Raw genomic sequence first — 12,677 nt, forward strand, 5'->3', positions numbered from 1 at the left:
TGCGCCCTACACGGCCGAGGAAACTGCGTTCCTCAAGAAGAATTATCGCTCCGAGTTCCATTTCTTAACCGAGCACGGGCTCAAGATCCACTCAGAGGAAGACCGCGAGGAGGGCCCGGCTATCCTACGTGCCATCATGCGTGCGGAAGATATGTCCGAGGATGAAGATTCCGAGGGCGAAGAGGGTGATTCTGACGAGTTTGACTTGGAAGGCCATCAGGCAGACTATAACTTTACCGAGCGCCAGCTTGACTGGATCCAAAAGTACTATCGTAATTCGGAGCAGTTTATGATCTCTTACGGACTCAAGTTTTATGACGACGAGGATCTTGAGGAGGCCAAGGCGATTGTGGAAGCTATGATGAATGAAGATGATTGAACTTATGCCGAACTATTGCTTAGTCCTCGAGACAATGGAGACTGAAGGCACTGTATATATCATTTCTTCTCTGATTGCTTGGATGGTACGTCTCAATCAACTATCCATACCCAACGAAGTGAGTCCAGAGCGTACGAGAACACATGAGCTGACTTGCTCAGCTACTCAAGCTCGGCAGCGTCCATCGGTCTTCTGGAATTTAAGATACCCTGATCCTGTCCAGTGTCTTGTCACCATTTCCCAAGACCGTGTCCAGCATAATGCGCTGTATATGCCAGACCATTTGACGACATCCACATCACTATTACCCAAACAGCAGACGAGCTCAAGAAAAGGGCGCATTTCAGACTGTCATTTCTTCTGCTTTCTACAACTAGTTTGGGTTGCATTGTGCGCCATCGAGGCCCGATGTCGCAAAACTTCTGCAACAATTGGCAAACGCATTCGACGTCACTGCCTGTGTGCTCCCTGCATCAACCACACAGTCATTATGGTCGTCGAAGAATTGGCCAACGAGTGTTCCTCGACCGGGGATGCTAACACCCCTCGAGCAGCAAGTAAATGTTACGCCAGCAATATCGACATCAGAGCCCCCTGTGCATTTGCACCAGTATGATGGCGACTGGATACATGGAGGATGTGGTTAGTTTATGCTTACAGAGAAGGCACGGGAAGGAGGAGAATTTTGACTGACGTACCTGGGCTGCTGCCGTGATAGCGAGGCAAGAGATAGCCAGATGGAACTTCATCGTGCAGAGTGTGTGATCGGTATATCGGGGTTGCAAAGGAAGATAAAGAGTGTAGTCAAGATTCAAGATGAAAGGCTTTTGTTGTCAGAACAGTAACAAAGGATTGTGGGGAGTGCTATAAGAGAAGTGCCTGTGTACTTATACCTGTTCGTCTGCAGAGAAAATAGACAGCAGGCCTACTATGGCAAGATCCAAGACCACAGCCCCTACTCTAACTAATGCCATGCCATTGATATCTTTTTCTAACACCAAATACGGTATCGCTCGATCGCTACGAGAAGTTGATTAGATATCTACAGAGTATACAGACAGCACCCTCGTTCACTTGCTCATGTTGCCGCGGATCAGCTGGATGCCGATACCCTAGCAAGTCACACAACCACATCGACGTGCAGTTCGCCGTTCTGGCACTGCTACCATTGCTGATTGAGCCCATTTCCAAATCTTCCTTCTACGTTAGTGATCTGTTTGAGATGTACTAAACCATTCGTTGGTAAATATTATTGAAATTTTGGAAGTCTTCTCCCATGTCGTTGTTTTGCGCAGGTACCAGGTCAAGGCAATTGCGGCCCGCAATCGTCCAGTAATCTGCCGAGCGGCGAAGTGCATGCTGCCAGTCAGTGCATACGAAGCCAGGATGAACATAGTTGTAGTTGCACCCAAGTACGCAACTAATCATAACCTACTCGTCGTCAGCAGGACCCGTAGCTTCACCGACAGCCAAAAAAAAATTAGGCCGAGATCAAGTTGACCCTGCGCCGTGGTGAAGCAACTGCTCGTAATCTCAGCCAATCTCAGAATTTGCAACTTTTCCAGCACCTAGACGGCCTCGCGGTCGATGATACCGCCGGCGCTATAATGGTGGACTGGGCGCATTCCGCGATTGTTATCGGAATCGTCAGATTTCCGGAGGTGATTGATGCCGACTGGACAGTATTAACGTTGGAAGAAGCCTCAGTGCGGTACATCAGCGTGGGCAGGTGACAGTGACGATGGAAATGCGAGATCAATCTTAGAAGCAAGAAGTAAACTTGCATAGATAATTCCGACTGTGTCATGCAATCTGTTCATGTTTGAATATATCTTGACAGCAATCAGAGGAGGTATATCACCAGTATGAAAAGTGTTGTTCTTGATGTATCTTTCCTCCACTTACTGGAACGCAAACAATTGGGGCTTTTGGCCGATTATTAAACCTCCCTCCTGTATCATGTCTTCCCTATAACAGTCCCCAAGCAGTTCATAGCGTTGTCCAACAGGTCTAACCACGAATGGAACAGCACATCCCGCAAGAAAACATATGCGATCAGTCGGCTTTGTGTCCACAGGTACCCAGGCTAAATCCCTTTTCTTTGTAACGCAGAACTTCCGACCCGCTGATAGCTCATAGAATTTGCTTTCGTATATCATGTCCTGACTGCCTTGTTCATTGTGACCTCGCAGAAGGCTAGGGTAATAATGTGCCTCTTCCGCCAAGGTTTCAAACGCACTGAATAATGTCTGAAACCCCCTCATGTAGTTCTTAGCTGCTGTAGCTGTTTTCTCGGGAAGCACGCCAAATGCCATTGCGCGGCAAAACCTTCCAAAGCGGATGTTCTCATCTGAAGGTGGAAGCATCCATATAGCTACCAGATAGCACATGTACATCCAATTCAACATAGCACTGGCCGCAGTCTGGGTGTCTGCGTTAGTTTTGAACGGCGTTGCCCAGACCTGATCCATATATGGCCTCGAATTGATGATAATCTCAGGCTCGTCTTCGATAATCCCCGATATGGACAATATCTATAGAGTTAGGTTTTAGTAAAAGAGGCTAAGAAGAAGACCCACCTTGTCTTTGACATCAGCGTGATGACAATGTTGTTTGAAAGTTGCAGTGCCCGTATAGAAGCGCGTTAAGGGAACGAAATTGAATCCAATGGGCTTCCAGTCCGGCACCCAGCTCGGTAGCTGTGATGATTGTGCAGAGCGAAATTTGCAAGCTAGAAACCTGCTGACTCGCTGCAAGTCGTTCCTGTCAGTCTGGGGCTCTGACGCCTGAAACGTCTCTCCAGCCCATGTTGTCGTAGGAACTGCTATGCTGAGGGCCTTTGTTGCAATTTCTGTATAGACTCGCGCTTCGCCCTTGTTATAATCGACCATATCCATGTCTACTGCCGTTTTTGTTGACAAGAGTGCGAAAAATCGGTCTCGAGGATCTGTGGCTTCAAGTTGCTGGCTCCTGCACCATAGATCTAAGATCCGAATGCCATCTTCCCCTCCCATTCTACGACCAGATTGATCCACTCCCAGAGCTGAAAGTCTCAAGATAGCTCTTCTGGTATCATCAGATCAACTGCAGCTGCATCGTAGCGTTCCTGTTCTCCAAGCCAGAATATGACATTTGCAGCGCGCTTATAAATGCATCTCATCATAGCCACCTGGACGCTCTTCTCTTCATTGTCACGTTGGTTGATGCAGATAGCGTCTACCCAAAGCAGGCAATCAAACCGCTTTCTTCGTAGTTGCTTCAAGACCCCCCAAAGATTGCGTGTGATTTGCACCTTATGCCCGTTGCAGTTAATCTCACATGGCGGAATGACATCGCCCCAGACATATGAGAGCGCGGCGAATTGCGTATCTGAATCGAGTTCAAAGGTTTCGAGAGTAATATTGATGCCTTCCTCACCGGTTCCCGATTGGATGCGTAATAAGCGGATGGCTCGTGGGTGCGGAAGCAGCGAGTACAACGGGGCATCCAGCAATTTGACGCTGCTCTGATTCATATTGTGTGTGCGTTCTCGAAGGAGAACACTAGGTTGCAGCTCTAGAAGATGGTCGACTATTTGAGTTGGTATACCTAGGTAGCGAGGCAGTCGGTGAACTGACCGGATTACTCGTAGGCGAAGTGGCGTTCCTCCACGCGACGAATCCTGGTACTTAATTCGCCTATCAAGATCTCAACAGAATCCTTTGTGCATGCAGGTGTCAATACGCAAGATGCACACCTGAGTTTTGATGCGATGTGAGTTGTCTGTTGATTAACAGAGGACCATCTCACAACTGAACTGCAACTTTACCTCGTCATTAGACCACTACCCACCGCCCAGCATCCTTTTACTTGCGAATGCTCTCATTTGAAGGCACCTGTTGGTCCAGATCATTGGGAATAAATGAATTTGTGATTAAATCCAGCTGATTCTTTCGCACACATGGAGAGCAGCTCCCTGCGAGGCCACTTACTAACCTTGGAAGGCATACCTAGTGCATGGTACAGGGATGAATCGATCTGGCGACGTCAACATCCGCTTTTGCGGGAGACATGCTGCGAAGAATGAACACAATGGCCATCTTTAGGTGTTCTCGGGGGGCTGGACCTTCAAGAACTTGTCGGACCGCCAAATGTCTTTCGTGGTGTCAGCGTGTTCGGCCCTTGTTCAGCCACAACTGCGAAATGAGCCGGCTTGGTCGATAACGTCGGATCCACAAACAGGACGTTGTACGAAACCTTCGATCAATAATTTCTCGGCTTCAGGCATCTCAAAGCAAGAACAGAAAGCAAAAACTGCGGTGTTAAGACCAATAGGCCTCTACGTTTTGCCGAGTGTAGACATTCTCCGGAGTAAACCGGACATAAGCGGACCTAGCGGTCTCAAGACATCATTCCGCAAAGGAACACGACGTAACACCGTTCAATTCACAAGTGTCTATACTGCTTGAACTCACCGGCGGTCAACATTTGTGCCGTCTTATGGAGCTTCTCGGTATCGCTCTCGGGCTTGAGGCTGTTCGTAGGGAGCGTGGGCCAACATGCTGTTGGTATCAGATAGAACCATTACTATATAAGAGAGAGGAACACAATACTGTTTAACTCCCATCATCCTATCCATCCTATTCATACCACTGCTTCTTCGCTCGGCAATCAAGAACTCTTCGTATTCAACAATGCCTGGAAACAAAGCAGCCTGGCTCCCGTCGCCCGGTGCCCATCCCTTCGTAGTCAAGGAAGCGCCGTATCCAAGCGCCGGGCCTGGAGAAGTGGTCATAAAGAACGCTGTTGTTGCTGTGGTATGCTATTTTCTAGTGCTGTTCAATACAGCGCTCTGGTCTAACGCGCATAGAACCCTGCGGATTGGAAAATCCAATACCATAGCGACGAGCACAGATACGTCTCCAACTACCCCTTCATTCTTGGTTCAGACTGTGCTGGTACCATCGAAGAGGTCGGCGAAGGGGTAACGAAATTCGTGAAGGGAGATAGGGTCATCGCGTACGTTTATACCTCTTGTTTCCTCTTGTTCTTGACCTTCCCTGTGACGATACACTACTTGCGAAACACTTCCTCCCTTCCCTACCACAACAACGGAAACTAATTACTCGCATAACACAGATTCTGCCCCTCCCTCCCTACCAATAACCCCGCGAACTCCGCTTTCCAACACTACGCCCTCGTGCCAGCCACGTATACCATCTCTATCCCCGCTTCCCTCCCCTTCAAAGACGGTGTCGTGCTACCCATCGCCCTCGCGACTGCCGCATCAGGTCTTTACCCACCGAACCTACTCAACCTGCCTCTACCCGCTACTCCACGACCCAAGGCAGAGGCGAGGAAGACAATCCTAATCTGGGGTGGTTCCTCCTCTGTTGGCCTCTCTGCAATCCAACTCGCCGTCGCATCCGGTGTCCGCGTCATCACCACGTCCTCGCCAGCCAACTTCAGCTTGGTAAAGAGCATGGGTGCAGAAACTGTGTTCGATTACAGATCCGCGTCTGTGGTTAGCGATATCGTAGCATTGCTCTAGCAACCCGACACCGAATTCGCCGGTGTATACGATGCCATCTCCGAGCTTTCTAGCTTCACCATGGTCAAAACCGTTGTCGAAACTCTCAAACGTAAGGTACCAGTTGTGACCGTTATGCCGTGCGCGGCGGATATGGTATCAGAGTCGTTCGACCCACAGTTCATCGTGGGGTTCCAGATCTTGGCTCCGCCGCATCAGCATATCGGGGAGTACATCTTTGGCGAGTTTGTCCCTAGAGCGCTTGAGAAGGGAGACATACAGGCTAAGCCCGATGCTGAGGTCGTTGGAAAAGGACTGGAGAGTGTGCAGCACGGAGTCGATGTGTTGAAGAAGGGTGTTAGCGCGAAGAAGATTGTTGTGGAGTTGTGAGAGGGATCTTGCGTCGGAGTTTAGCTTGGGCAAGGACGACGGATCGCGTTTCGTTGATGCTTCTAGTGAAGATGAATCAGGACAATAAAATCGCTTTGCGTGGGAATGCCTATTCTTTATCGAACAACCAGAACACATGGAGACTGAGTTACTTTAGCTGTTCTGCTATTACTGAATACATCTGATCAGAGGACTCTCGCAGCTGTCCGTGCAAGACATGTGTCTAGTTGAGGTCCATGGTACCGATATCCACAACCGGGTATTAGGCAAGAAGTGAACACATCACAGTACCGTTTTCAGAAGCAACGACGATCTGCATACTCATGATGCAAGTAAAACCTGGGATCAGATATAGGAATGAGCGTCAAGAAGCACTGGAGTGTAAAAGCACATTTGATTGGACTATATTCATCATTGATTCTTCTACGCACGACTGCCGCATCCTCATTTCGCCTCCTTTGCGACCCAGCAGTATAACCCCAAGGCCCAGGCCACCAGTGGTACCATGGAAACACATTCATTCAATACGTTGACGACCACAGTAAGATCGAAAACGACGATAATGCCCTCAGTAGTATGGTTCTGGAAAGCCAAAAGCACATCGCCGATTAGCTGTTCCTTGAAACGCCAATCAGCGGTTAAATCCAGTACCAGTAACAGCGGTGGAAGGGATATGACATAGCGGCGCGAAGGGTCGTTATCCGTAGATATTGACCGAACGAGCCGTGCAAACCGTGGTAGAGAACAAAGGGCAAGACCAAGACCAAGGAAATGAGTCGTGACGAACGTGGAACGGATCTGCACAGATTTTTTTCGGGTCAGCCTGCGCATCTCGCACTTGACTGGTAGGGTGGGGAAAAAGCTGCTGTGCAATAGATAAAAGCCCGCACTCCCTCATCTAACGTCCACTCTGATGTAGTATCTTGTTAGTCATCAACGAAGGAAGGGGTTATACGTACGTACACCCTCCTCCCTCTCAGAAACATTAGTTATCCATCAATGTGGACTCGAATCATTGGGAGGCCAACCCTACCTTTGCAATCCTCCCTTGTTTCCCTTCTCTCAGAACCCTAGCAACCCCATCATGTATCGGCTGTTCCAGTCGATGCATTGTGGAGGATGTCTTGAGGACGCTGAAGAAGGAAGACAGGCGATTGAAAGCGACAAAGGGTCGACTTGCTGGTATCGATTCGTCGTACAAAGCCAACGGACTAGTGATGACGCTTGCTCAAGCAGCTAGGCTCTCGAAAGAGGGTGTGGCGGCGAACGAAGCACTTCTGAAGTCCGATGAACAGCTAAGGCTGGAATGATATCGAAAGAGTTGAGGAACAGGCCTTGGATAATTGCAAGACACCGAGGAAGCATAGAGTAGTGAGGGGTGGGGAAAGCAGAGCTGAAAGTGGTGTTGAGATGTGATGGAGGAGAAAGGAAGACAAGCTGTTAAAGTAGGCTTCTAATTCACGCGTTCTTGCTCGGATTTCTACCTACCTATGCTCTTGCTTCTCCCTCAGTGTAACAGCCTCTGCTTCTGGGTATTGGAAAGGCGCAGGCAAAGAAAAAATAGAAGTCTGAATCGATCAATAGGTAGGAACGCGCTGAATTTTCCTTCTTTACTGCTATCTTTTGGCTTTGCACTAGGTGCTAAACACCAGGAACGAAGACGTACGACCGCTCGAACTTTTCCGAGATCGCCTTAGCAGCCTTACATCAAACGAATACCAGAAAGAGCGATAGTTTCTGGTGTCGATCAGACTCGCCTGAGAAGGCCACCACTACCCAGCTATCTGGACAAGGCAGGGAGTGCTCTCAGTCCATCATAACGCCTGCCCACCAGGACGATCGTGTGATTGAACAAGCAGGAGACCACGGATGTCAAAGCAAGCCTTACTCTCTACTCACACAGCTGCTTTCCTCGTCGTAATACAATACCCGAATCCAGAATCGACTCTGTAATGGAATGGTACTAGCAAGTGGTATCTCAAGCCTGCAGCGGTCTTCTGAAATTGTTGCATGCGCAAAGAGTGAGCGTACAGGATCATGTGCATGCTGTTGAACTACCTCTCCCTAGGCTAGGTATCTATGCGTGGAAGGCAGACATCCACTGTCCTCCCTCATAAATAGCTCACTCACCCAGGTAGATCCTAGCGCGCATTGATTCCCTATTTCCTATGGCTAGTGAAAGGCTCGCTCAAGCAATTCCAGCCATCATACCAAGTTAGCCATGTGACAAGAACGGCACACTATACTGCCGCATACAGCGAAGCAAGGTGTATACGAAATACGCTTTTATCATGAACCCAGCGAATCAACACCAAAGACATACAATCAACCGTTACCTGAAGCACAACCCAACGGTGATCGTGATACAATAGGCCTCCACCAATAGGCTGAGAAGCGATTATATACTCGTGGCAATACAGTATAACTCAACAGCATCCTGCCTACGGCTTCATTACCAACACGTCCCATCACGATAACAGGAAACAGCATGGCAAGAACAAATCTGAGAATATAATGACATTTACTACACATGATACAACCTACTACTACCCTCTCCTATCAGAAAAAGAAAAACTCCCAGCTAATACTCTACCGAAGAAAGCCACATTGCCAAAAGACCGTAACGAACAAAAAAAGCAGTCAGTCAGTCATTGTTCGACCAATCTATTACAACGTATATCTGTAGTCGCTATCCGCAGCAGCGCGCATGAAGAAACAAAATGGTATCGTAGTTTGAACGAGCAAAAAAAAGTCAGAGATAGAGAGCGCCGGCGTATATCTTGTCATCATACCGTTAGCCCTCCTTTTTGCAAACGCCGCGCAGAGAAAAGATCCGAAAAAACCAGACAAAGAAGTAGGGTGGTGAAGTGTTATTGCGGAAGCGAATGATGCGTAACATGCGCATTCTGTCCTGACTCCAGCGGCTCGCCAGTCCTCATACTCGGCGGAACAGAGGACGCATCCTGCTCCGCGGTCGTTGTCGTTGTTGATGCAGGCACCTGTCGAGATTGCGTCTGTGTCTGTGTCTGTGACTGTGGTACAGAAGCCGACGACGACAACACACTTCCATCCGCAGAAGCACACTGCGCATCCTGTTCCTGTACATACGCAATCGGGCCCCACACCCGCCAATGCAGCAAAATGATATGCGTGATCCTGTTCGCAAGATCATCCAGTCTCGCCGACTCGACATGGAGATGCGCAAACGGCACCGTATCGTTACCAGACGCGCGCGCAAGCGTCGTCGGAAGGAGCGGCGCCACACACGGCGCCACAGGCACAAGGCTGTTAAACAGTTCAATCGGCGACGATGAACTGTGCCGATCAACAGTAGCCAGGATCTGGGGCAGCAGCGAGACCTCCAGCCGCGAAGCATGCCATGCCGATTTCCGCACAAACAGATACCGCAGATGTTGATCCGCCTCCGCCATGCGCTCGAAACTGCATGCCGGCGCCGTCCGTCCCGCAAGCCGCGACGCCTGGCGCAAAATCTCCAGCGCCAACGCCTCCGAATTCATCATCCACTGCTGCGCACCACGACCCGCTGCGTCGCCCATGATAGCGGCCAGCGCGGTCCGCAGCTGCTGTGCGGACACCATGGTCAAGGGCCCTTGGTACCCTAGCTGCCGTGCGAGCGTCACGTGCATCTCCATGCACACGTCGAACATGACGAGGTCGTCGACCTCGGCTTTGAGCGCAACGAGGCGGTCGTGGTCCAGGAAAAAGGTTTCGGGGAACACGCTCCGCCCGTCCTGGCCAAAGGTAATGGCGACGACGGCGCGCGTAAAGACTTCTAGCTCGAAACAGGGGCCTGCGCGCGGTCGGGGCGAGCACTGGGGGCCGAATTCCGAGACTGCGTTGGTGAACCAGGTTTGTGTGGTGGTGAGGTTGACTCGCGCTCTGCCGTGCACGAGCCGGTCGAGGTGGTAGTGCTTCTCAAAGTTGACCGTGTCTTCTATCAGTAGTGTCTTTAGATTGCGGATCTGGTGGTTCGCGACGTCCTGCGCTTGGTTAATGCATGTTTTGATGACCTCGTGTAGATTACTCACGAGCTTCATGGCCTCCAGTATGCCAAACAGCTTTCGCAGGCCTTCCACAATCTTCTCGAGATCGCGATCCGCCTCGCCCTGTCTTGTGCAGACTACCATCTCATCAACCAAGACGTCGCGCATCGGCGCGCAGTGCTCCTTGAGTAGTTGCGCCATCCAGTCCGCCAGCCGACTCAGATCACAAACTCCCCGTTCAATCGCCTGCATCAACATGGGCACATCTAGATGTTCGTCCACTCTAGAATGATCGCAATCCGGTACCAGACTCTTGAGCACGTCTCGGACATTCTGAAAGAGGATCGGTATCCGCCGTTGCGCATACGGTGTAAAGGCTTCGACTTGGATCGCTGACAGCGGTGGTGTTGCGTGGAACATGCGGTTGTACAGTACCAGCTCGGCGATCAACGCTCCCCAGTACTTGTCCGCCACTCTCTCCTTCTCTTGCCCCTTGACCCCGTCAACGTTCGGCCTGAAGCTGAGGTCGCGGTCAAAGTTGACGTCGTGCCGCAGCTTGATGTTGGTGATGATGCTCTGAATGTCCAGCTCGCTCAACGACTGCTTGGTTACCGGGGGCAGATCCAGTGCTTCGAGGAAGTTGTCTGCCAGCTCCTCGCCCGACAGCTCCACTCCCGTCTGCCCAGGCATCATAGCCCGTAGATGCCCTGCTAGCTCCTCTGGAATAGTAGAATGATAAAGCGACAACGACTTTGCTGGACCTCCATCTCTAGACGCAACCTTTACCGAAGTGTGTCGCGACGACACATGTTCCTCTCCCACGGGTTCATCCGAGCACGTCGTCGAGCTGTGCCATGACTGCGACGCGCTCCTTCCAAAAGCGGAAGGTGAGTTGACAACGGCCTTGGTCGACTGGGTGCGCATCTCCTTCCGCCGACGGATGCTCCCACAGTTCTGCTGCATAGTCGGCCGGGTTCTCATTCGATGACGTAGGTGAGGGTGTACGGCAAGGGTTGAAGCGTGTCGGGCAGCGTATGCGTAATGGGCGGCGATGAAGGCTGGAAGGGGAAGGCAAAGGCTCAAGAAAAGCGCATGGGGTTGCTACAAGCGCAGACTAACCACTCGTTAGCTTACCCAAACTCTCCAAGACAGAGCGGCTTGTAAGACACAAGCCGTGAACGTGTTCACGGGCTGTTTGACAATAGCACGGCTGGCCGCTCCAACGAACAAGATAGCTCCCGAGTCAGACAAGCACCACGACGCGGCGACTGGCGGGACGGTGCGTGGGACAGTCGTACCTTTTTCGCATGTGCCCCGACTTGATGCTAGATCAATAGGATCATATGCAACTTCAGGCCTATTCAAGAGAGGACAAAGTGGTCATTCGCGATGATGACAAGAGCAAAACGATGACGATTGCGGAAGCGTAGAGAGACGGCTTCGATAGGAAAACCACTTTGCTGCGAAAAGCAAAGTGTCAAGCGCGCAACAGACGAGCAAAAAACAGAGAGACAGACTGGAAGGGGGGGAGTACTACTGAATGGAGTAGTAGACGATGGTGCTGGTGCGGCAAGGCGTGCGAGTGCTGCAAGGTGGTGACGCTGCGGAAATCAAACAGCGTTTGTGTCGTCAATGGGTGGTTGTGCAATAACGGAGGCTGAGGTCAGGGCGGGTGCCCTTGCATTCTTGTTTAAAAGGTAGGGGCACAGACTCCAGCACTACGTCTGCGATTATGCTCTGACCATATCTTAAATGTGCAGAATCCAATACTTTGGGAGCCGTCGAGGCGATCGCCACAGAACGACCGACGGCGTTAGAGCGTTCCGTACGTCTGCCATCGGGGGGTGAAGCTGCAACGCGTGTCATCCCAGCGCGCGCTCCACACCGCTAGTCAGCAGCAGCAGCAGCAGACAATATAGAGCGCAGCACCGACACGGTAAACGCGGAGCCGCAGTAGCGCTGTCTCGCCCGCCAGACACTGTAGGCGACAATGTGGTAAGGGAGCAGAATGCAGCAAATGTGCAGGCCCAGGACGCCGAGGCCGCCTTCGCGTGCCCGTGATTGGCTGCAGCCATCGGAGAGCGCATCACGATCGCCTCACTTTTGCGAAAGCAGGGCGAGCATTTGGCATCTACCAAGGATGGATGGGAAGAAGAAGAAAATACCCTCTCCCGCTGCTGTGTGTCGCGATGCCCTCGATGCGACCCACGACCCAGTCTGACCGGACAGATGCACCCAGCCTTGTCATCGGTGATCTACCGGAACAGCTGCAGAAGCCATTGAGCTGCAGTAGTATACCAGACGGTGAGCGACGGGGGAAGCGGATGCGTCGCACTCGTGTCCAGCCTCCCCGACTGACTACCTACTCCCCGGTGGGTCAGACTTGTCGAGGACA

At 51.1% G+C, this 12,677-nt stretch overlaps 2 protein-coding genes across 2 annotated transcripts; one reads left to right on the forward strand and one right to left on the reverse strand.

Moving 5' to 3' along the window:
- Positions 1-5,052: 5,052 nt before the first annotated feature.
- ACET3X_003749 (uncharacterized protein) lies at positions 5,053-5,909 on the forward strand (the record flags this gene model as incomplete). The annotated part of the gene is made up of 3 exons (XM_069450424.1): positions 5,053-5,175; positions 5,229-5,377; positions 5,498-5,909. The coding sequence occupies 3 exons, from the start codon at positions 5,053-5,055 to the stop codon at positions 5,907-5,909; spliced, it is 684 nt and encodes a 227-aa protein (XP_069307727.1).
- A 3,239-nt stretch (positions 5,910-9,148) lies between these two features.
- ACET3X_003750 (uncharacterized protein) lies at positions 9,149-10,972 on the reverse strand (the record flags this gene model as incomplete). Its single annotated transcript, XM_069450435.1, has 2 exons — positions 9,149-10,279; positions 10,328-10,972. 2 exons carry the CDS (start codon positions 10,970-10,972, stop codon positions 9,149-9,151), a joined length of 1,776 nt encoding a protein of 591 aa, XP_069307728.1.
- Positions 10,973-12,677: the final 1,705 nt, after the last annotated feature.

This window comes from Alternaria dauci, chromosome 3 (genome assembly GCF_042100115.1).
Source record: "Alternaria dauci strain A2016 chromosome 3, whole genome shotgun sequence".
In the NCBI taxonomy this organism is placed as follows: Eukaryota; Fungi; Ascomycota; class Dothideomycetes; order Pleosporales; family Pleosporaceae; genus Alternaria; species Alternaria dauci.